At 42.0% G+C, this 22,869-nt stretch overlaps 6 protein-coding genes across 9 annotated transcripts in view; 3 read left to right on the top strand and 3 right to left on the bottom strand.

Annotated features, from left to right (window-relative positions):
• Positions 1–22,869, bottom strand: part of LOC136411407 (cytosolic non-specific dipeptidase-like) — a 47,493-nt gene that overhangs the window by 2,125 nt on the left and 22,499 nt on the right. The gene's annotated exons all lie outside the window — the stretch shown is intronic.
• On the top strand, positions 1,326–2,898 carry mRpS2 (mitochondrial ribosomal protein S2). Its single transcript, XM_066393966.1, has 2 exons — positions 1,326–2,164; positions 2,218–2,898. Exons 1-2 carry the CDS (start codon positions 2,050–2,052, stop codon positions 2,862–2,864), a joined length of 762 nt encoding a protein of 253 aa, XP_066250063.1. The 5' UTR covers positions 1,326–2,049; the 3' UTR covers positions 2,865–2,898.
• Positions 2,990–4,524, top strand: Syx17 (syntaxin 17). The gene is made up of 6 exons (XM_066393967.1): positions 2,990–3,238; positions 3,294–3,489; positions 3,544–3,694; positions 3,745–3,847; positions 4,007–4,077; positions 4,131–4,524. The coding sequence occupies exons 1-6, from the start codon at positions 3,104–3,106 to the stop codon at positions 4,381–4,383; spliced, it is 909 nt and encodes a 302-aa protein (XP_066250064.1). The 5' UTR covers positions 2,990–3,103; the 3' UTR covers positions 4,384–4,524.
• On the top strand, positions 4,754–5,630 carry Ubc7 (ubiquitin conjugating enzyme 7). The gene is made up of 5 exons (XM_066393951.1): positions 4,754–4,894; positions 4,953–5,034; positions 5,088–5,206; positions 5,253–5,393; positions 5,449–5,630. The coding sequence occupies exons 1-5, from the start codon at positions 4,852–4,854 to the stop codon at positions 5,571–5,573; spliced, it is 510 nt and encodes a 169-aa protein (XP_066250048.1). The 5' UTR covers positions 4,754–4,851; the 3' UTR covers positions 5,574–5,630.
• Positions 5,677–8,926, bottom strand: LOC136411400 (uncharacterized). Of its 2 annotated transcripts, none has more exons than XM_066393949.1 (8): positions 8,626–8,926; positions 8,368–8,574; positions 8,008–8,282; positions 7,453–7,939; positions 7,012–7,401; positions 6,793–6,960; positions 6,194–6,736; positions 5,677–6,139 (listed from the first exon to the last, which is right to left on the bottom strand). In XM_066393949.1, exons 2-8 carry the CDS (start codon positions 8,509–8,511, stop codon positions 6,047–6,049), a joined length of 2,100 nt encoding a protein of 699 aa, XP_066250046.1. In that variant the 5' UTR covers positions 8,512–8,574; positions 8,626–8,926; the 3' UTR covers positions 5,677–6,046. The 2 variants fall into 2 exon arrangements, with proteins under 2 accessions (XP_066250046.1, XP_066250047.1); XM_066393950.1 differs by having other exon boundaries at positions 8,368–8,554.
• Positions 9,471–22,869, bottom strand: part of LOC136411406 (titin homolog) — a 33,708-nt gene continuing 20,309 nt past the window's right edge. Inside the window, exons 2-28 of one of the 3 annotated variants that reach the window (XM_066393956.1) lie at positions 22,477–22,815; positions 22,183–22,408; positions 21,440–22,125; positions 21,116–21,385; positions 20,730–20,979; positions 20,548–20,680; positions 20,244–20,494; positions 20,024–20,193; positions 19,685–19,968; positions 19,358–19,560; positions 19,170–19,302; positions 17,185–17,353; positions 16,956–17,131; positions 16,747–16,903; positions 16,487–16,692; positions 16,214–16,399; positions 15,475–16,165; positions 15,364–15,419; positions 13,788–13,950; positions 12,323–12,619; positions 11,857–12,151; positions 11,603–11,803; positions 11,410–11,550; positions 11,203–11,355; positions 10,774–10,894; positions 10,124–10,682; positions 9,471–10,055 (exon numbers count right to left, since the gene is read on the bottom strand). In XM_066393956.1, the coding sequence (XP_066250053.1) occupies positions 9,643–10,055; positions 10,124–10,682; positions 10,774–10,894; positions 11,203–11,355; positions 11,410–11,550; positions 11,603–11,803; positions 11,857–12,151; positions 12,323–12,619; positions 13,788–13,950; positions 15,364–15,419; positions 15,475–16,165; positions 16,214–16,399; positions 16,487–16,692; positions 16,747–16,903; positions 16,956–17,131; positions 17,185–17,353; positions 19,170–19,302; positions 19,358–19,560; positions 19,685–19,968; positions 20,024–20,193; positions 20,244–20,494; positions 20,548–20,680; positions 20,730–20,979; positions 21,116–21,385; positions 21,440–22,125; positions 22,183–22,408; positions 22,477–22,815 (6,929 nt within the window). In that variant the 3' untranslated portion in view covers positions 9,471–9,642. The remainder of the gene's footprint in view (positions 10,056–10,123; positions 10,683–10,773; positions 10,895–11,202; positions 11,356–11,409; positions 11,551–11,602; positions 11,804–11,856; positions 12,152–12,322; positions 12,620–13,787; positions 13,951–15,363; positions 15,420–15,474; positions 16,166–16,213; positions 16,400–16,486; positions 16,693–16,746; positions 16,904–16,955; positions 17,132–17,184; positions 17,354–19,169; positions 19,303–19,357; positions 19,561–19,684; positions 19,969–20,023; positions 20,194–20,243; positions 20,495–20,547; positions 20,681–20,729; positions 20,980–21,115; positions 21,386–21,439; positions 22,126–22,182; positions 22,409–22,476; positions 22,816–22,869) is intronic. The other 2 variants (XM_066393957.1, XM_066393958.1) reach the window with 2 other exon arrangements.

The raw sequence follows: 22,869 nt of genomic DNA, 5'->3' as shown, positions 1-22,869 counted from the left end.
TAAGCAAAGGCATCAAAAACCTTCTCAAATCCCCAGGTATCTACTTGGGGGTTACCTGGGGGCATTACAGAAATTTATTCCAAAATTTTTTAAAATTTCCCCAAAAAAATTACTTTGCACAACATATGACGAGTGGGGGGAAGACGTTTAGGTGCATCTTTTGTTAGAATAATTATTACTCCGATGCAGGCAACTGAATGTACCCAAATGTAACGGTGCACGCCAAGCGCGAACCTATTCAGGACCGAAAATGCACGAGAAAAAACGTTCCGGTTTTATTCTGATTCGCAATTGAAATCGAAAACTTTTAAACGAATTTCACTTTGCAAACTCGATTCGACATTGGGTGCCGGGACAGTATTGCTTTGTGTATCTTCATTTACGTGCTTTTTAAATTGGTGCCACAAAATGCCGTCCACCGACGTGGACTTTGATCAGCACTCCACGATGTATTTTAAATGGCAGGGACAGAAAGAGTCCCGTTTAGCTGTCTCGGTTTCGTTCAGTTTTTACGTTAATGAGATAGGTCTTGGTTGCATTAAAAATATCACGTATTATTTCATTACTCTCTTCGCATTCGTAAAGAACACAACGAAATGAGTAAATCGAGTCGTTTCGCGACTCAACGACTGTGTGCGAGCACACAATCCTAGCAGTGAACGCGCGTCTCTATTTTTAGATTCGTTATCTTATGAAAGTGAAAACGCTTCAATTGACTTAAAAATTGCACAGTTCCAAATGAAACAACGGAAACTTAAAAATGCAGAGAGGAAGGTATTGTAATTCATTAATACAATACTGCGAATCGCAGAGTCATAGTAAAAATACAAAAATTTATTGACTAAATTGACTAAAGTTAAATTAAAACATTATCCACTATAACAAGTAAAACATTATTCTCTATAACAAGTAAAATATTATTCACTATCACTAGATGTGGGAGGTGTCGGCATGTGTATTTCCCTGAATCAAAATTAAATAATTAGTACACAATAAACTGCAAAATTCTCGCTTATTACCTTTGTGGCGGAACCAGCAGCGCGTGCAGTGTCACTCGTCTAATAATGACAGTGACAGTGCACAGCGAACCAGAGCAGTATCTCGGTTCTGTAGAGAACTAAAACAACAGCGGAAAACATTTTCCGGAAATACATTCTAGATAGTTCGATCCAAACCACATAAAACCGTTGGCCACACCACCAACGGTCTCTCTTTTCTCTTTCGGGCCTCGCACCCTCCACATGTACTCCAACTGGTAACAATCATACTTTGTACACAGTAGAAATAAGTTTATTCTAAGTTTAGTGATAAAACCCATCACGTTCCTGTTTTACGAGTTCTGTGTGGCAATCCTATGTGACACCCAATGGAAAACCTCTAGTAATTCCATACCTCGACAACGGGACACTTTGAAAGCTTTCAAACGCAGCCTCTACCGTTTGTCTTAATAATTCGTTGGGAAATTCAATTCTAACTCTCCTTCCTTCCGTCAAAGTAAATTGAATGGTAGACCCTTCGGGGGTGTATCCTAATATGTCTTCCAAAAATATGTTGGAAGTGTTAATGGTATTTGAAATTTCCATTCGTCTTCGTCCTTCTGTTTTTAATGATAAATTTCCATATATTATGTCTCTCACAAAGGAAAAGGTTACAACACATGGATAAAGGTTCGCCATTTTTAATTTCGATCTTTGGAAGTCCCTTCACGCTTGCAGCACGTTGTTGGCTGAAAATTAAATATTTTATACATCAAAAGAACAGGATAAAGTTTTTTTACTTACAATCCATTGTCATCCCGATTTGATAAACACAAAAACTATATCAGGTTAGAGGTTAGGAGAGTTCTTTGATGCCTATCGTTGGATTGGGGGCTAGGTAGGTACCTGGGGATTTAGAAAATTTCAGTTGGTAAATGTGCTATTTTGGGTGTGGGGTATAACAGCCCACCTACTACTTACTACGTATTTAGCGCCATCTATACAATGTATTTGTCCCATAACCTCACACTCTATATTTCCCTGAAAAGTAATTTGCAAAAGCAAAAAAAATATGATTAAGTTTAAAAGGCTGCTCCTCTATCCTGAAAAATTCACCCCCTCTTTACGCCTGCTCTCGTCTGCGATTGCCCCTCAACCAGTAGAAACGACAACTTCCACAGAATTAGGTAAACTCGCACTCAATGCTACCTCGACATTCACCAATTTTACTCATTTTTAGCCCAGTTGAATAACTCTGTTAAGAAGGAAGTTTTGAAGCACCCTGACTATTTCGATGTGCACAACCTTTTTACAGTTAAAGATCTGTTTGAAGCTCAAGTTCACTATGGACATCGAGATGGGTCTCTAGACAAAAGAATGCTCCCTTACATATACGGATCGAGATTGGGGCACATAATCTTTGACTTGGATAAGACTGCTGAATACCTTAGAGACGCGCTTAATGTGGTGGCCCATATAGCCTACCGAGATGGAGTTATATTGTTTTTCTTGCGCTCCCCGCAAAATGCTCATTTAGTGGAACGCTATGCTAAGGAATGTGGGGAATTCGCCCACACTCGCTTTTGGAGGGGAGGCGTATTTACCAACGCAGAGAAGCAATTTGGAGCTGTAACTCGCCTCCCTGATTTGTGTATATTTCTGAGTACTTTGAATACGGTTTTAACCCAGCATACTGCTGTAAGAGATTGCGCCAAAATGAGCATTGCTACTATTGGAATCGTTGACTCAAATTGCAACCCCAATTTTATTACTTATCCAGTACCTGGGAATGATGACTCTCCCGCTGCTATTGAGTTTTATTGCAAGCTGTTTAAGGAGGCGATTTTGCGAGGGAAAAACAAGAGGAAAGAACATTTAGGACTTTAGTTTAAGTGTACGAATAAATGATGGATTTGTATAACATTTCTTTATTTTGTGTTTGTGTAGTCTGGTACTCTGCTTGATTAATTATCACAATTACTCATCATTGAGGTTATGTAACAACAGAATTTTTGAAGCCTGACAGCTTTGTTCCCACACAAAACGAAGTCTTTGTTTACAAATATCGTTCATGTCGCACAATCTGCGTTCTCACTGAAACAAATTACTTGATAGAACAGTACAAAATGGCCTCGATACCCAATGCGAACATCATAAAACAGCCTCTAAAATACTTGGAAATACCCCTAAATAAATTTTCAGACGAAGTGATTCCGCATCACCAAAAGGTCTTGGAGCAGCACAAAGTCTATGTTCACAAGGTAATAACGTGCTTATAGGTAATGATAAAGCCCTAATTTCGTCGATACTGGGCAGCTGATTGCTGTGAATGATACCAAGCAACTGGAGAAAGAGATTAAAGACAAGAAACGATCTATAAAACAGTTGAGGGATTTGCTGTATGAGCTAGATACCCTGAGGACTCAAGTTGAGGATGATGGCTTGGATGCATTTGATACAAAGACCATGCCTTTGAGAAGCAGTATTTTGAGGCTCACTAGGACTTATCAAGGTATGTTTAATGATATCCTTGAAAGTGACAAAACTAACCTTTATGAGTGTATAGAATTGGAGAATAGAGTAGACAAAATGACGCCCAAGAATGAACCTTCTCCTATGTCATCACCAGATGAGAGAATCAACCCTTTTGAAGGAGCTCAGGCTATACAACTCCAAGAAGATTTAGACAGCTTAAGGCTGCAACAAGAACAAGCAAGGTTTGTCTGAATTTATGGTATTGAAGGTTCACTTATTGATAATTATTTAGGCTGAATGGAGTCCAGGAATTACAAAAGAAGTCTGAAGATTTGTTGGAGATCCATAAGGACTTGCATAAACTAGTCAAGGCCCAAGGAGAACAGGTGGAAGAGGTAATTTAGTTTAGATCAATGGCAACCCATTTTGCCATATCTTTGATCATTGAAGATAGTTTCAAGGTTTCTTGCATGATGCATAAGTTATGTATCTATTATAATAATTAGGTAAAATGTATAAGATAAATAGACAATATTTATGTATTTGTTTCTCAGGTTGAGATTAACGTCACTGCAGCCCAAGATAATATCCAAGCAGGATTCCTAGATGTCGTCAAAGTCAACAAGTAATAACAATAATTATAAATATAAGTAATAAAATGAAAATTTTTACTTGTAGGTTAAAGGTAGTCACCTACCCAGCAACAGGTGCTTTTGTGGGATCTCTCATAGGAGGGCCTATAGGTTTTCTGGCAGGCATCAAAGTAGGGGGACTAGCAGCTCTTGGGTGTGCAGTAGCTGGGTATATGGGGGGTAAGCTGCTGAAGCGGCAAAAAGACCTGGATATTAATGATGCAGATCATGTAATTAATAATGAGAATAATGAAAATCACACTGCGGTTGTAGAGAAGGTGGAGAAAAAGGAGAATTGATGCTTGAGACAGCTAGAGAAGTATGATTTGTTAGAATTTTTAGGGGAATTGTATTGTGTGGCATATTTATCAAATAAAATTGTTTTTAGACTGTAAGTTTCACTTATAAGTAATTTATTAATAAACATAATGTCAATGAAACATGAATTGATTATTTAGAAAAAATTATTTCAAATCACCTTAGGATATTCCATTAGTGTGCCTAGTTTTTAGTAATTCTGCATATCCATGGGAACAAAATATGATGCTGCCAATTCGCCCATGCCACTATCTAAGTCACTCACACATAACTCCCATAAGGAAAAATGAAATAGAAGAATAGATTATCGCTGCATGACACTGACAGTGACAACACATCATAACCTCGAATGTCATTTGTTATGATTTGTTTAAGTTTTCCTTGTCCCAATTTTCTACTTTCTACAACTTTTACTAGAGTACACAAGTTTTTTTAAGCTCCCCAAATCAATGGCAGGCTCCGCACTAAGGCGCCTAATGGCCGAGTATAGACGTGAGTACCTGTACTCTTCTTAAACTTAAATATGGTCCCTTTTTAACTTTGTTTCCAGAGCTCACTTTAAACCCCCCTGAAGGTATAATAGCAGGCCCAACAAACGAGGAGAATTTCTTCGAATGGGAAGCTTTAATAACGTAACTGAAATATCTCAAGAAACAATTCTGTACCTAATCACTATTTGGATTAGGGGCCCGGAAGGAACTTGTTTTGAAGGAGGGGTATTCCCAGCCAGGCTGACTTTTCCACCAGACTACCCACTAAGCCCCCCCAAGATGCAGTTCACCTGCGATATGTTCCACCCAAATAGTAAGTTGGTTTTAATGTGTGTTCCTAAATTATCAAGAAATTGTAGTTTACTCTGATGGTCGGGTATGTATTTCTATCTTGCATGCCCCTGGGGATGACCCTATGGGGTATGAGTCAAGTGCAGAAAGGTGGTCACCAGTGCAGAGTGTTGAGAAAATACTACTTTCTGTAGTTAGCATGTTGGCTGGTAAGTAGAGGCTGTAAATGCTAGTGAATTGGAGAGAGATTTAAGGAAGTTTTAGAACCCAATGATGAGAGTGGGGCTAACGTAGATGCAGCCAAAATGTGGCGGGAGAATCGACAGGAGTTTAACGATATTGCTGAGAAGCTAGTGAGGCAGACTTTAGGGATTCCTACAGGGGTGTAAATTTTAGGGTTAATAGAATTTAAGAATTATTGAATAAATCATTTTTTTGTTTTTCAATTATTCCTCTTTATTGTTACCAGTAAAAGACCGAAATGAATAGTAGGAATTGGGGTGGTTTTGGCCTGAGGCTTTATAACTACCAGATAGTCCTAAATAAACAATTAAAAAATAATAAAATTTGATAAGTTCATTAACAAAAACATCCATAAATAGTTATATTTTAACAATTAAATCACAACCTACTTATGTTCGAATACGCTCTCTATCTAGGAGAAGCCTTCTAGGATTGTGCGCTTAGTCTCCTCTAAGTTTCTCACTAACGCCCCTTGGGGCCTAAAAGATCTACGTCGATGACAACGTTACCATAATTAAAAATAAATTAAATCACATCAAACTTTGGTGTAAAACTTATTACCTAGTCACTTATATTTACATACCCTGCGTAAGACCGAAGTCATGGCAAGAGTCACAGCTTAAGCTAAAGACTGCCTCCCACTAGAATTATTAGTATTGAAGACGATATACTCGTTGGCAGGTACTGTACTGGGCCGACTAACTTCTGCAATCTAAACAGACTTATTTACCCTACTTGGCGATATTGAAGTAATGGTATGACTTACCGGAGGAGCAAAGCCCCTCAAACTGCTCTCTCTTGAGGAACTGTCCTGTTCATCAAGGGGCAAATCACTGAAACGCTCTGAGTAATAATGGGGAGTGTTCAGGTAGTCGATCATGCGCCTCGGCAAGGGCAGTTCTGGGATCAAGTCTCTGCGTACGTTCTTGTGAATAATGAACCGACACATGTGCTGTAAGCTCTGCACCTGTTTGAACCTAGAAAATGGGTGAAGCAACTGCACGCGCACAGGTCCTATCACCGGCCTCCTATGCAGAAAGAACAAATAGCGCCCGCTGCGTGAGTACTCCACCGCATTTTCTATGAACTCGACGATTGTCTGGGACTTAAATTTAGTGCAGCTGCCGAAACTAAAGTTGCCCTGGAAATGCTCTATTCGCACATGGCGTACGCTGTTATTTAGCTTGAATGTGAGAGAAAAGATGTAATGGTCGTCGCTGCTGTCGCGCACTATGAATGAGCCATCTGGTTCGTTGGACAGGATTTTCTCCGCGGATTCACTGGAGAGAGGCCCCCAGTACCATCCATACTATATGAATTCCACTTTTACATCTTAAACTTGCAGTTAAAAGGGGCTAAACTCACGTCTTTCACCCGTTGAATGCTCGTGGCAAAATCTAAGGCATGCTCGTCAGCTACATCACCTGGAGGCTGCTTTTTTGGAGGCAAAGGCGGCAGCGCCCTATTGCTTAAACCATTGCCAAAGTCATCTGAACAAATCTTCTTAGGACTGAGCTTAAACTCTGATTTGTCCTTTAAAGTGAAGCATAAACACAAGTTTACAACAAAAAGTAATTAACGAACCATTTTCTCTTCCACAGATAAAATGCGTCTGAACCGAAAAATGTTGCATAAAGCCTGTTTAAAATTAAATATTTTCCGCCTTTTGCCTTCCTTCTTAACAGGAGAAATCAGGCCTCTAGGGTCTTCACAGCTGTCCTTCACTTTCTTTGTCTTGATATTGATCAAGAATGGAGACTTTTTTGGTCGCTGCGTATTATTATTGCTTTTTGAATGATTGGACAACATGAAACCAGCCATGGGACACCCCTTCTTCCTGCAGGTAACCTCCACTGTCTCACTAGAGTCTGAGCTGCTCGAGTAGAGTGACTGCAAGTAGGTGCGCACTTCCTGCAATGTCATGTGAATGGGCTCACCAGCGACGCTTTCTGAGGTACCCGCCACGCTATGACGCTGCAAACACACAATCAATTCAACAACCCTACTTAAAACAAATAAACCAACCTGTCCTCTTCTGCCGCTCTTAGATTTACAATTGTTATTGTGCAAGTTCTTTTTCCTGGCCAAAAGACCCTTGTTGGGTTTAACTACATCCACAGGTAAAGCATAAACGTCGCTGTCGTAGGGCACATTGTAGAGATCGTTGATTTGGTTGGAGGACAGTGTATCATGCGACACTGCCTGGGTGATAAAAGTTGAATCGTCTACTGGCCTTGAGTAAGCCATGCTTAGGGAGTTATGAGAGGAACTAAGGCGCGAAGAGCCTCCTAATGATGAGCGGGATGATGGTCTTGGTGTATGACTTACATAAGGAGAGGCTGAACTGGCTATGTTAGGCTGATGGGGGGTAGAGTAGGTCATATATGACAAGGGACGGGTGAAACCTGCAGGCAATTCTGGCAAGGGTCGGATGGGGGGCTGTTTTTGGTTGATGGTGCGTGAAGGCAAAGGGGGAGGGGAAATGGGGTGCTGAAATCTTGGTGAGATGCACCTAAATTTAATAACATAAAAACTGATTAGATACATGGTTTGAAGTTAGCACCAAAAGCAAAAGAGTACCTAGATTCGCCAAAGCAACACCCATCTTTAAAATCCATCATTACATGTTTTAAAATCTGGTGTGAAAGTCGATCACAAAAAAAATCTATGATGGGAGAAGGGAATTTCGGCTGATCCTGGAACTCCAGAGGTGGCTCAATTGGTGATGTTGTGTGATTTAAATCAGTCCAATTTGGACCCTTTTTAAGGGTATTAAAGTTCTCACCACACATGATGTCAGACATACCGTCCAGAGAATCGTCTTGAGAAAGTGACTTTTCTTCACAGTCACTATCCTAAATGGTTATTGCCAATCTTAATACAAAAATGGTACACCAATTTTGTGCAATATCAATAATTTTTTGTTAGAAAAACACTAACCTCAAACACAAAACATCTTTGTTCACTTCTGCTCTCGAAGCTGGTTTTTCCACTAGAATATGATCCGTTGGTCAATAATAAGCCACTGTCGTCGCTCAGAACAAAAGGTTGAGACCAGCTGGAACTCGAGGGGGGCGACTCCATAACTCAGAGCCTCAGTGCCCTTTGGGGGGTGCTAGGGCTTCTTCTAAGTCAGTAGGACAGGGCCTTTTATTATTTTTTGGGTGTGTTTGCCCTTATCGATAAAACTCAACTTACTGTAAGCTGGGCTAGACATGTTACCAGTCTAAATCCTCGCGGATTTGAATAATTTTAATAATTGGGCAGTTTAAATGGAAATTGGATTAAATGAAACCACTGGATTTCTCACTTTCGGCGCGGATTTTCTTCGTTACCAGCGCTGTCACGCCACGGAAAAACACGGGCTTTGTTAGAGAAGGATGCGAATTTCATTAACAACGAAGCGCTAATTAGTTTATTTACATTTCAAATTAATTTTGCCATAAAATTAGGGACAAAAACCACGAGAATGAATCACTCTGACACTGACATTTACGTCAACAGCTGTCAATGTAAACGCGTGCCGCCATCTATGCCCCAATTTTGTGTCTTTTTGCATTTCGCCCGATCAGCGCCGCAGCGGGAGGAAACCGTTGTTTGAAAGTTGCATTCAATTGTTTTTGCAGGTGTAATGGCGACTTGTGGTGTTCCAGTTTTTGGTAATTATGATTCAATATGTAGCGTATAATTTAAGCAATTTCGGTAACTTCGTATCACGTATATTGCGGTGAATGTCTGTACAACATAAATTACTGTAGCGCTTACGGAATTTAAATAATGAGTGATCCTTGTAAAAAAACCTTCGGTAGACGATAAGCCGTTAATGTAGGTCCTTGACATTTAATTTTTTTATAGGGCCTTATATTCGGCACTGCCCCTTTTACCCTTTTTGAAATTAAGAATATTGCGTTTTGCAAAAAATTTCTAGGTTTAGCATAATTGCATATGCTAAATAAAATTTTAACAATGATGTTCTGAAACAAGTGCCAAACGCGGCGTTGCCATTCATTTATAACCTTCCTCGGTCTACAAAAATACTCAAATTATTAAAATATCTCATTTATTTAATGGCATTACGATATAATATCTCTTACATACAATATTCACAAAAATATATTTTTAGGAGGATACACTTCAGATACAACACTTCAATTATAACTAAAACAAAAGACTATATTACAGGTAACACTACTTTAGTCCAATTGCGTCGAGTGGTCAGTTCTTGGGGCTGTTCCAAAAAGCGGCGGCCCTTTGAAAGCCCTCGTTGCAGCCCATCCGCCGCATCCCCGGCGATCTCGCCCTTGAATCAGGGGTGTTGACTTTCTCCCTGTTGATCACCGCCTGGGTTTTCTTCAGGAGGCTTGGGGAGGGGCTGCGGAAGCGCACTGTGTGTGGAACCGCCGCCTCTTGGTGCCCGTTTTCTAGATTTCGCACCAATTGATTGATTTTTGGTTCTCGACTCCTCCCTGTCGCACTAGAAGACCGTCGAACGGTGATTTTGGGTACCGGTTTGTTGATGTTTTCCGGGTTCCTTTTGTCGAATTTCTTGATGGTGTCTTGTACACTGCGGGAGGCGTAATTGGGCAAACGCTTCAGGCTCTCTGACGCAGGTGGGATGGGTGGTTTAGCTGTAATAAAAATTTAAAAATAAATAAAGTTTTTTTTGTACTTAAAAGGCAGATAAATAAAAACTCACACTTACTAGCTGCCACAAAACACTCAATTTTACCCTCCAATCCTCGTCCGTTAGCTCCGTCGCTCTCCTCAGAACTTCCCCTCAGATTTCCGCTTGTTAAGTTAATACTTGCAGACGATACATATGTTATTTTGTACTCCCCCTCTTCGTTTATAGGGAACTTTTTGCCCATCAGAGGAGTAGAGTTGCAACTGCCCGCTGAAGTAGCGTGAGTGTGCGTGGAACAGTCACTAATGCCACTGTCACTACGCTCACTGCAAGCTCTAGTGCGCACCTCTTTCTTATTTTTGTGTTCTTTGGGTAGCTGCGTGAGCACGTCCTCTTCTCTCACTTCCTCACTGACGACCTCCTCACCCTCGTCATTCTCGTCGAAAGATTGAGCAATAATACCATTTTGAAATCTGGTCATCAGTTTCTGTTCCTCCAGACTGCCCATGCGCGGCACCAAAGCTCCACTGATGGAGGTTCGGGGTGTGCTAGGAGCGGAGTTGGCGCTATTGCGTCTGCTGTTGGACAGGTTGGTCATACGGCCTAAAGCTCGAATTGCGTTGCCTGTTTTCTAAGCGACAAACCATGCATTGAACACAGAAAAAAAAACAGCAAAATAAGACAAATAATGCGCATGCTCTGGAAATGGATAAGGGAGTTACCTGCCACTTGCGCCGGATAATAAATTTCTTGAGTTTGTCCGTGGAGAGAACTACGGTCTCTTGGTGGTTGTCCGGGTCTAGCCAGACGTGTCTAAGGCACTGGTCTGCAGATAATCTGTCCCTGATTATAGGGAAAAGGCAATGGTTAAAATAGAAACAGGGTAAACGGGATAATTAGAGTCAGTAGAGGTTAAAATTAATTATGGAAGAAGTAGAGGCGTGCCAGATATATATCTGGAATGTAAAATCTATGGAAAAAATAAGGCTATCTTTGGAAACATCGTTACTGTCATTATAATAGCTCACAAAAAGTTAAATTACTTTTGTGTAGTTTTGTAGCTTAAAATTGCAATATTTGGAAAAATTCTTACTGTATTTGGAACCTCCTATTACTTCCATGCCTTTTTTTTATCAAATTACTAAACTTACTCCTTCCGTTTGACCAAAAGGGCGCCAATAAAGTCCCTGGCATCTTGCGAAACGGCGTCGAAAGCCTCGTCATCAAAGTCGTAATCAGCTCTCGTGATATTAGCGAAAGTTTCTGAGTCCGTGTCTCCCATGAAAGGCGACAATCCCGAAAGCCTGCCGCAACAAATAACCTCTTTAAACTCCCTCTGAAACCTTTTTGCAACTTACAAAACGTAGCAAATGACTCCCAGAGACCACATATCAGACTCCACCCCTATAGGCTCGTAGTTGATGATTTCGGGAGGGATGAATTCGGGAGTTCCAAAGAGGACTCTTACGGGTACGTCAGGGTTGATTTTTTGGGCCAAACTGTTGAATTCTTGATAAGTCTCTAAAGAGGGGAATTCGGTGAAAAACTTACCCGAAATCGATGATTTTGATCTCGTGTGAGGTGCGGGTGTGACACATGATGTTTTCAGGTTTGAGGTCCAAGTGCACCACACTTTGTGAATGCATATAGGTCACCCCTTCACAAATTTGCCTCATAAACAAAATGCAGTCTTTTTCGGTTAGAGTAAAATCGTCTGCTACTACCCTCTCGAAGAGTTCACCCCCGGAAATGCTTGAAAAAGCATTGCTGTTAAATATAAGTCTTCAAATCAAGTGAAAACTTACTATTCCATCACCATGATCATTTCCTTGGGTAGCTCAAATGCGGCAGCCAATTGCAGCAATTTCTGATGTCTCAAAAGGTTCATAATGTCTATTTCTTCTTGAACTTTGTCTTTGTCTTTCTGAGTACGACAGCGGATGAATTTGGCTGCAAGTTTGCGACTGCTGGATCGGTCCACCACTTTATGAACCACCCCGAAACGTCCTTTGCCTAATTCCTCTTGCACCTCATAGCGCCTCTTGAACTCCAACCCTGGCTCTGTGGCTACCGGGCGATGTTCGAAGGAGGAGGATTCGTCTTTACAACACAAAAATTAGGATTCATGGGGGTCATTTTTTGAAAAATTTTGCTCACTCATTACACGCACTCAAACACACACTAAGACTGAATAAAAAGGAATTTCTGTAGTCGAAAACTATTAAACTTATCAGAAATAAACGAGATACGGCTTTAAAGTGAAGCACTTACTGTGTTCCTCCAGTTGGACGATATCCGACTCGTGACTAGGTCCACTGAGGCCGTGGACGTTGAAGGCGCGCACTCTGAAGACATACCGTCCCCCCGGCTGCAGCCCCACTACAGGATGGCTCAAATAGGGGCAGTCGTCCACGGCTGTGGTCCAAATATCGCTGCCGAAAAGGGAGTAGTCCACGGTGTAGCCCTGGACTTTTTTACCCCCGTCATAAGGAGAGCTGCTCCATGCTACCACCACCGAATCCGTGAAAGCTGTGATGGTGGGCGTGCCGCTGGGTGGGTCTGGGGGGCCTGCAAGAAAAGGAAAAAGTCCTCTACCTAATTCGGGCTGGTTAGAGAAAATTGATGTAACTCTGAAGTTAATCAATAAAGGGATTTTGAAGTCATTTCGAGTTAGAATGAAGATCTCCAGTATAACGCTCGGTTGAGTTAGAATAGATGTATTCCATCAGTGATATTATGGTTTTCAGATGGAATACTTTAAGGATGTATCCTATAATTTATAGGCTTCAAATGGCTAGAAAGGAAGAAATCAAGGCGTGTCAGATTTGGCAATCTTAATGGCTATTTAATGGTTACTTCCTCCGCCAGTCTGTTTGCCGGGAAATCGATAATTAAGTCACTACCTAACTGGTAAAGCGTCATGAGGAAGATCATCTTGTTGGAATGCTATTTTCTCGATTAGCTTGGTCTATACTGTTTTCAAAGAGTTCAAGTAGAAATGCCCGTTAAACTTTCTTGAAGAAACATTGGCCCAATAATATCGTTTTCTAAAAACCTGCTCAAGTACTGATTTTTTTGTAAAAGTTGTGTAGGCCTTCCCCTACATATGTGCGCATTATTATTATTTCAATATCTACAATTAATGTGTTTATTTATAAATTCATTTTAGAAAAAAGTATTTTTGTCACTAAAGCAAATAATTCGCTTTGATCATCACAACCTTCCATAAAGAATTCGTGAAGTTTGAATTCGATGGGGAAAGAATTTACGCACCTATTCGGTCACGTACATATATATTTATGTCTAATGAGTTTCTATTGTTTCCACGTTAAATCCCAAAATTAGATTTTCTTGGAGAACTATGATCAATACTTGCGACTGCATATTCCGGAATTGTTAATGAGATCTGATAAGGGTTCAGGGCTTTTTTTTTCAAATTTCCGAGGATTTCATTTTAATGAAATTTTCTATTGACATGTTCTGGGTCTTAAGGAGATTTTTGGATTTGATTGCAGTCGACCTCGAAAACGGAGGGAGGGGGAATTTTGCCACAGTTCCTGACCTAACTTTAGTAATCCGCATTTGGGGCTAAAAAAACGTGCGAAACCGCCATTCACCGCTCGCGATTTTAATTACGCCAGCGGCCTAACATTTAAGCCGTATAAGGAATATAAAGACATGTTATCTAAAAAAAATTGATTTTGCAACGACTGGTGACCTACAAGTGGGTACTCACCTTCTACCGAGACGGAGGCGTAGTGACTCGCGGCACCACCACTGTTCACCACCGTGACGTCGTATTTTCCACTGTCATCGGTGGTGATGTCCTGCAGGAGCAAGCAGGAGACGCCCTCCCCGGAGGTGATGCTGGTGCGTTCGTCATTCCTCAACTCTTTCCCCTGCAAATTCATCTCGTCCTCAAAAGAACACCACTTTACAACTGAAGAACACGCAGATTCAGTAAGTTTAAGTATCGGTTTCATTGTCACCTATTGGTTTACCATGTGCGTCACAACTTTTTACGCTCCGAGAAGCTCCGCGACGCAGCTTATATATCGCCATATTAGGCCTAATGGTTCTTCCTTATGGAGGTTTATGGTTCTACGCATTTCGTGACAAAATAGAAACCTACCGCCTTAGTCCAGTGGACCGCAGGCTCCGGGTGCCCCACATACGTCGCCTTGAGCAGGACTCGGTCCCCGGCCAGAGCAGTGGTGTCCTGCGGGCCTCTGATCAATCTCGCGGGCAGCTCCCCCTCGATGGGGGGCTGCAGTAATTCGCACTCCACTGGCATGGTTCCGAGGCGATATTCGAGACAGCTGGGGTGGTACCCAGCGGTCGCGGAACTCAAGCAAAACTCGACTGACGACGAACAGCACCGCGACTTGTCAGGCATCGGACTGAGCAGCTGCGGGTACCGAGAATGCGAAGAATTCCCTGGCTATGACGTGTGGTACCACTAGTGGTACAGCGGCACCAGGATATTTTGACGATTGTTTTCGGTCGGAGGTCACGCGCCTTTATCAAAGTTTACCTTTTCGCGGTAGTACCTTTCCTGACGATGCGAAATGACAGTGCGTAAACGACGGATTGTTATTATCGAGCAATGGTACCGTCTGCCTTATTTGGACGAAAAGAGAAATTTTGTTTTGCGTCCGCTTCGTAAATTCCCATCGTGTTTACTGCCGCGGGTTCACAATTATCGAATTAGTCTACAGGTCTTAAATCTGGCCAACACACTGTGGGGTATTTAGTTCAAGAACCAGATGTCAAGTTAAATCTATCCGTAATGACCGATACACTTCAGCTTATAGAAATCACTAAGCAAAGATTAACCGTTACAACATTAACAATCATGGACAAATGACTCTCAAAAATTTACCCTAAAAGAGCGAATTTCAGACCATCATTTCAATAATGTTTTGTCATTCGAACCGTTGAAAATCCCGTTATCACAGCTGTGAAACTCAAATTATAGGAAATCTCACATACTCATACCAAATTTGAACGCAATATTACGAAAATTTACAAAAGAAGTCGGCCATATTGAAGTAAAAATCATGACAAAGTTTTCAAAAACCATTTTTTTTAATCAATTTATCGATTTCTCTAGTACTTTATACTTCTATTAAAAAGTTATTTACTGTCTATTTACTAGACATTTTTAACCAATTGAAAGACTTCATTTCTTTAATTTACTAATGTGGTATGACAGTTTTAACCGACCAGAAGAGTCAATTATCAATGATTTATTACTACAATGACCCATCTCATCTTATTTCAAAATTATCAACTCAAATTTGCTCACTCACCCTTAAGCGTCCTCCCCAATTTTCTTTGCAAATACCCAGCCTCTCCTCACTCGATCCTAAAATCAATTATCTCCCTCAAATTTTTGTATGAAATTTTAATCTAAGACTTACCCTCGCAGACCTTCAGCTGACATCTAGTACTAGCTTCTCCAAAGACATTATAAATCTCGCAAGTATACCTGCCGGAATCCTCAGCCTTTACATTAGTTATACACAGCCTGGCAACGCCGCTCTCCTTCTCAACTTCCTGTCTGAATTTCTCACAAGAGGGTAACAAACATCCGTCCTTCATCCACAGGAAATCCATGCTCCCAGGCCCGGTCACTTTCACGTCCAGTTGAACTTCCCTTCCGGATTTGATTCTGATAGTCTGTGGCAAGTGGCTTACCATCTCTGGCTTTATTCCAACAACCTCTAGAAGCATGGAAGTCTGCGCAGTTCCATTGATGTTTGTAGCCACGCAGGTGTATAAGCCGCGGTCTTCTAGATCAACACTATTGATTTGCAGAGAGGCCTGACGGCCATTGTAGTCAAAATAGTATTTTCCAGAAGCTTCCAGAAGGATTCCGTCTTTGTACCATCTCAAATTGGGGGAGGGAGTGGCCTTGATGTCGCAAAACAGCCGCGCCCTAGAACCATATCGGGCAGACGCTCCCAAGAAATTACTACGAGAGTAACTATTGTAAGAGGGTTTGGGAGAGAGGCTTCGGGCCCTTATTCCTGAGGTGCTATACGTGCGATGGGCGATCACTTCAAGGCGTGCAGAAGCTTCCACTCGACCCACGTCATTTTCCAGAACCACCTAATTGCGTACCGTTAATAACTATGATTAAACAGGTTTACTTAGTACCTTGTAAACACCCGAATCGGCTACTGTAACATCGCGAATTTCTAGAGTGCGCAAGTCCTCTCTCTCAGTGATCCATAGTCGGCTGGATGGTACTATTTCGTTGCCGTCTTTGTACCATTTCACCCATGGATCTGGGTGTCCGGCGACGGCGCACTGGAACCTCACAGTTTCCCCTTCTTCGGCGATCTGAAATTAACGTAGTAGTTAGGGTCATAAAGATAATTATGACCATTATGATCATTGATAAACTAGCAGTCAAAGTTGGTATATTACCCTATTATGTGGATATGCATAAAACTTGGGAGCAATGGCCCGAGTCAGTCTGCTTCGAGGCTCTACCGTAGGTGCTTCCCGTGTCCTGGGGGAAGCTCCCCTAATAGGTGTGGTTCTGGGGGTGGATATGGGAGTGGCGGCTCCAGCGAACAAGCTCGGAGGGCGCTTGAGTTGTACATTGAGCAGGCTCTCTCTCTCTTCGGGTACTAAACATTGAAGGTATTAGGAAAACATGCTCACAACGCCAAAAATTGGCTTACTGTCAACTACAAGGCAGGCAGAAGTAACTGCTGAACCTAGGACATTATAGGCCACACAGGAGTACTCGCCCTCGTCCTCAGGGTATGCTTGAGAGATGCGCAGGGTGGCTCTGGATCCATCGAAGTCGGCACTGAAGTCGCCTCCCAATCGCACCAGCTATTACGGAAACCTATCATGAAGAAAAATGGATTTAAGGGTAAAAACTTACCTTTCCGCCCTTCTCCCATCGCACATCTAGTTGGGGTTCATTGGGTGTGAAGCGACATTCAAGGATGACTGCGTCACCATCGCAACAACGCAGATCGCGCAGGTCTTCCTCAATAGAAGGAAGAGTTTGTACACCGCTGATCTTATTTTTCCCCATCCCCAATGATTGCGGCGGTTCTGAAATTCCATCTTTAACTTCCTTCAGATTATTGCAAAAACACTGTTCATACCCTTCACTTTGATTTGCAGAGAAATAATGGCCTTGGCATCCCCATGGCAGTTTTTGGCGTACACAGTGTAGGTACCGGTAAAATCAAGTTTAACATTGGGTATCTCTAGGCGGTATTCTGGCCCTGTATCCATCCTGTGGAAATGGGCAGCGTCCTTGTAATAATCGGGCTGCAAGAGAGCAAATTTCGCTCGGTCACTGGTCATTTAATTCTATGACGAAGCAGGATTCAGGCGAAAATTTTAAATTGCGGTTTCGGGTGAAAGTATGTACCCGCGTCGGAATTAATAAACAGGAATTTTTATCTGACAGGATTATTGCTATTAATTCAATTTTATAACAGCGGTAATCGGCTTAATTTTATTGGACCACTGCGTACGTGCGCGCATTATGTGTGATTTCCCTGGAAAAAAAATAGCCGACAATAAGGCTCGATTTCGATAAAAACGGCTTTTAAATTCCTCTTTTGGTGTATGTAATTGAATAAAGGAATTAAAGAATTCAGATGTTGGTTTCGGTTTTTAAATGCGGCCGTAGGTGGATGTTTTCTGCAATAAAGAAATAAGGTGCAAAACCAGCATTGTGTGCCATCTATAACTAATTCAATAAAAAAATCAGTGCCAACACTTACGTATCTCTAACCATATTCATTCTAGTAGTGTTAGAGTTACTTGCTAAATATTGATATTTTTGAAAACGACCTTTAAGCCGCTGAGCCTCATCGACTCGAAGTTCGCTTTCATCTGTCATTCGAACACCTCATTACTAGTGACTATTTTCTAAAGAAAACGATAGTCAAGGCAAATTTCAAGTATCTCTAACCGTGTTCGAGAAAAGCGCACATTAAAACTTTGCTTTGTCAGATATTTTGAAAATTTCTAGGACTGGTCCGAGGTTTAATGTTTGCCATTAACTGAGCCTCTTGGGAGGTTCCCTTAAACAACTAGCCAAACAGTATTGCTACAAAAACAGGTTTAATTTAGTTCTATTAAATGCAATACTGTTAGAGACAACCACCCAAGGAGCCGGTGATGGATTGGACGTTTATTGGTACCATTGCTGCGGTGATATTTCATGCGGTGACTCAGCCGTTGGAACCACGTTAGAACCTACCGAAGGCCTATTTTGCGACACACGAGAAGGCTGTCTCTTTCGATCTTCATTAGCATCAGTCAACGCCGCTTAAGCAATAATTGAAAGTGACCCAAGTTTGGCGACAAAAAATAAGAATCGAAGATTAATTTTTAGAGGATTTTAAATCCTGAGTTGTTGACGTTTTGTTCACTTCAAAGTACAGGCAAGAAGCACAGAAGAAGATCGCTTTGTTATCTGAAAGAGATCTGTCTGAGTTGCAGCCTGTAAAGTCGGATGGTGCCTTGACGGTCTATAAAATTGTTTTTCGGCCTTCAGTTTTCGGGCTTTTTTGGCAGCTTTAAAAGGGCCATCCGAGGCGCGTCATTCGTCCATTTAAGGTAAGTTTATGTCTATATTATTCTTAAAAGCAAATAATTCAACGGGGCCTAGATCCGGCAGGCTTGCGTTCTTCCAAGGCCGCAAAAATCATAATTTTCTCGGTTCGTAAAGCGTGCAACTTTTACGGTAAACTTAGACCGCCTAATGAACTCGGCCGCGGCCAATTAAATCGCCATAATTGCCCCATTAACGGTCCTAGTAATTTGTTATTCAAATGTTCGGCTTGGACCAAAAATGGGCATGGAAAAGCGACTTGAAACGTCCACGTCACATTATCATAAACACATGTGGCAGCGGAGCATAAATCATCATTACGCGTTAAAGCCGAATCGGATTAGCCAATCGATTACTAATAAATCCATTACAAGACCACTGACCTTTCCCAACAAGACAGAGTTACCCAACAAGTGCGGAAAGTCATCATTTACCGCATGTTGATTGCAGCTGAATGAATGACATGACGCGATACTACATTTTTGCAGAAATGCGTGAAAGGAAGATCTTGTCACTTACCTTCAGAAAATCACGCAGCCATACCACTTCGGGCTTGGGGTCACCAGTCACCTCACACAAAATAGTCACATTGTCTCCTTCAAAAGCTTCGGTACTAAGCGGTTTTTTCAGGAACTTTGGTTCTCTGGAAAATCTGAAAACCGCCCTCTAAAATCTCTCCCAGAACTCTGAAATAATAAAAAACTTACGGGACTTCTAGCCGCTCTTTTTGGGCCTCCATGGAAGTTCCCTGGATGGTGACGGAAGCGGAGGACTCGCTTCTACCTACTATATTGGAGGCCACGCACGTGTAAATGCCACCATCTTTGGCGTTCACTTGCCCGATGGCCAGTTCTGCCCGTCCATCATAGGTCAATGTCATTACTGAATGTCTGGAGGGTCTCAAACGTACCTAATATCAGATAGAATGATCCAACCAATTGTGTTATGACGAAGAAAACACTCTTAAATCAATAGTTCAGAGACGGATTTATGCGACACAAATTCATGTCCGCTACTGCAACATTTGAACTCACCCCATCTTTATACCACATGATCCCCACACTAGGGTAGGCCTCCACGCGAGCCGATAGGCGCAATTCACCCTTTTCCCTTACTTCGCACTTCCCAGGTTCTAATTGAGTGCTAAAATGGGGTGCTATGTACGCTTTCAACCCCTTGTCGACCACTAGATGACACTTGCATGCCACTGATCCGAATTTGTTCTTGGCCGATATGGAGTACACCCCCGAGTCCTCGAGAGCTGTTTTGTCGATTTCCAAGGTTTGGAAACAGTCTTCTGAGGAAAATGCTAGACGGCCTATAAAACGACTTTGAATTCAACAAAAAAGCCACAATCAAAAGGCAAATATTACTGGTTTCAACGAGGGGTTCCCCATCTTTAAACCACTGCACCTCCGGTAGAGGATATCCGGTCACTTGACAGGTTAATCTGACCGGATAGGTCATCTGGACCCTGCGGTCACGCAACCGCATAGTGAAGAATGGCGGCAGTTCTTTCAGCCCTTCAGGGTCTTTCAAGAACCTGCAAAGACGTTTTAAAACATGTTCCTCTTTATTTGTTTATCAACTCACGACTTCAAGTTTAGGTCTGCAAGCAGTAATTTTGAGTCTCGGACAGTGTACAGACGCACATAAGTGGACGCTCTGCCTGCTTTATTTACTGCTTCACACATGAATCTACTACAATCGGTTTCCTGTACATTTTGAATTGTCAAAGAGCAAATCCCTCCTTTGTTTAGCATTTTATAACGGTCGTTTTCATCGGGGAGAAGCTCTAGGCTATCTTTGAGCCATCGGATATTTGGGGATGCCTCTTCTTTTACCTGAAGAAAACCTTTTAGAGGATCTAAATGGAGTTAAAATTTTAATTCGTCACCTCACACTCCAGAGTAATATTAGACCCCACGAGGACCTTCATTTGGCCCGGAAGAATTTTCGTAAATTCCGGAATTTCTTCGAGTTTCCCCACAGTGAAGGGATCAGAAATTACGCTCTCCCCCCAGCCATATCTGTAAATGAACCATAGAAACTTTTAAATAAATTCATGAAACCACTGACCTATTTCTAGGGGTAATCCTGAATTGGTATTCGCCCCCAGTTACAAGGTTGAAAGCGTCGAAACTACAAAGGGCGCTCATCCCCAGCGTGGTCCATTTAGCGCCCCCGTCACTGCCCTTGTGCCACATATCCACTCTGTAGCCAAGTACTGTAGCCAGGCTATTGTGGTCGGGTTTACCCCAACTTAAAGATACCCAATTCCGACCTGAATCCTTTACGATTGGAGGTTCGGGTATTGGGTCTGGAACAGCTGAAATTCATTGTTGATTTTTATATTTTCTGAGAAATTTTAAAGTGCTGGACAGAATTTTCTGAGATGTGAATAATTTTTGAATTTGTTAGTGTAAGCAAAATTTGACAAACAAAATTGTCCTTAACAAACTTACTTTTTCGGTAAATCCTTTCTCTGTATGAAGGAATCTCATCTAAGATTTCCTGTACTGAGGGCCTGGTAGGCGTAAGAGATCGTGCCCTCGCTCTTAGTCGCACTGTGAAGAAAGCCCGATCACACCCATATTTGTTTTTGGCCATGATGCAGAAGGTTCCGGCGTCTTCCAACGTTGCTCGTTTGAAGGTTAAACGCACGTAGTCATCTGAGGTCCACTTCATGGATCGCAGACTGTCAGTGATGTTCTTAAGACCCTTCATCCAGGTAACTAAAAAAATGATTCCACTATAGAAATTCTTTTGGCAGCGCTGCCGCATCATACTTCGAGGCTTAGGGTCTCCAGTCACTCGGAATGACACAGAAATATCCTCTCCTTCGATAACGCGTATATACTTATCAGGTCTGGATAGGAACATTGCTGGCTTCCCATCCCTCACTCTGGAAGGATGCACTACTCCTACGTAACTTGACGTTTCAATTTTTCCAGAAGCATTAGCAGCTCTGCAAGTGTACTTTCCGGCCTCATATTCATTGATGTTCGGAAGCATCAGAGTATGAATATCCTTCTCGATGAAGGTTTTGTATCTGGTTGAAGATGGGGACAAGTGCTGTGAATCTTTGTACCAACTGACCTCAGCTGGAGAACCTTTGATTTGCACCTGCAGGGCCATGAGGCCTCCATGAGGTACAAAAGCGTCAGTAAGGACTCCTGCAAAAAAGGGTCTTCTACTGTTCCCAGAAGATGGAGAGTATTTGCTGCCCTCGTTCCTTTCTTTCAGCTTCCTCTTCATGTAGTCTTCCTTCGAGGTGAAGTTGAAATCATAGGAGACTTGATCGAACCAATCGCCACTCTCAGCTCTGCAAGTGTAACGACCGCTGTCATTTTCTCCAGGATTGGAGATTGTTAACTTAGCAACACCGTCTGCTAAATAGGTGGAACTGAATTTACCCTCGGAGGGCAATTCTGTGTTGTCTTTGAACCACTTTAATGAGGGACGGGCTTGGGATCTGAAATTATGAATTAATCTTTGTTCTCAATTTGCACTTGTAAACTATAATAAGTACCTGATGCGACATTCCAAGCTTGCCTCATCAGTGGACGCTTTGTATTGCTCCCTGATGGCCCTAGTAAAAGTGGGCGTGACCGTCACAGGTTCAAAACTCTCCTTCACTGTCAATTGCGCAGAACTAGTGCTGGCGCCATGCTCGTTTCGTGCTACGCACGTATACTGTGCATTGTCGTCTGCACAGCAATCGAGTAGCTCTAGAGTTGCCACGTTGTTCGAAAACTCTAAAACATCTCCTCAAAGTAAATTTTTTGAACCACATTATTGTAAGGAGAAATATTTTCAGTCGTACCTGGACGATATCTGGGATCATCGGTGACGTCTTTACCATCCTTGAGCCAAGCCAAGACCATAGGGCTGTCGCTGATGATGCTGCATATTAGTTTGACTCGTGAGTTCGACACGCATGTGCGGTCGGTTAGAAATGTGGTGAAAAGAGGCTTTTTGCCGCTGTATCTGAGGCCATGATATGTGGTGGGCTTAAAGAGGTTTTCTTCATTGTCCAACGTATCTTTTCCCTTAAACTTGTCTAGTTGTTCGCGGTGCCCTTCCTTCTGTCCAGTTTCATCGTAGAACGTCGAATTTATTCGAACTTCCGATTTATATTTCGGAGATTCAGAAGAGATGTCACCTAATAGAATAATCGGTTTTTCTATCAGAAAATTTATATTGTGTGAGTTGAGGC

Source organism: Euwallacea similis, chromosome 10 (genome assembly GCF_039881205.1).
Source record: "Euwallacea similis isolate ESF13 chromosome 10, ESF131.1, whole genome shotgun sequence".
Lineage (NCBI taxonomy): Eukaryota > Metazoa > Arthropoda > Insecta > Coleoptera > Curculionidae > Euwallacea > Euwallacea similis.
The sequence above is the reverse complement of the archived record's forward strand: the minus strand, read 5'-3'. Positions and strand labels throughout refer to the sequence as shown.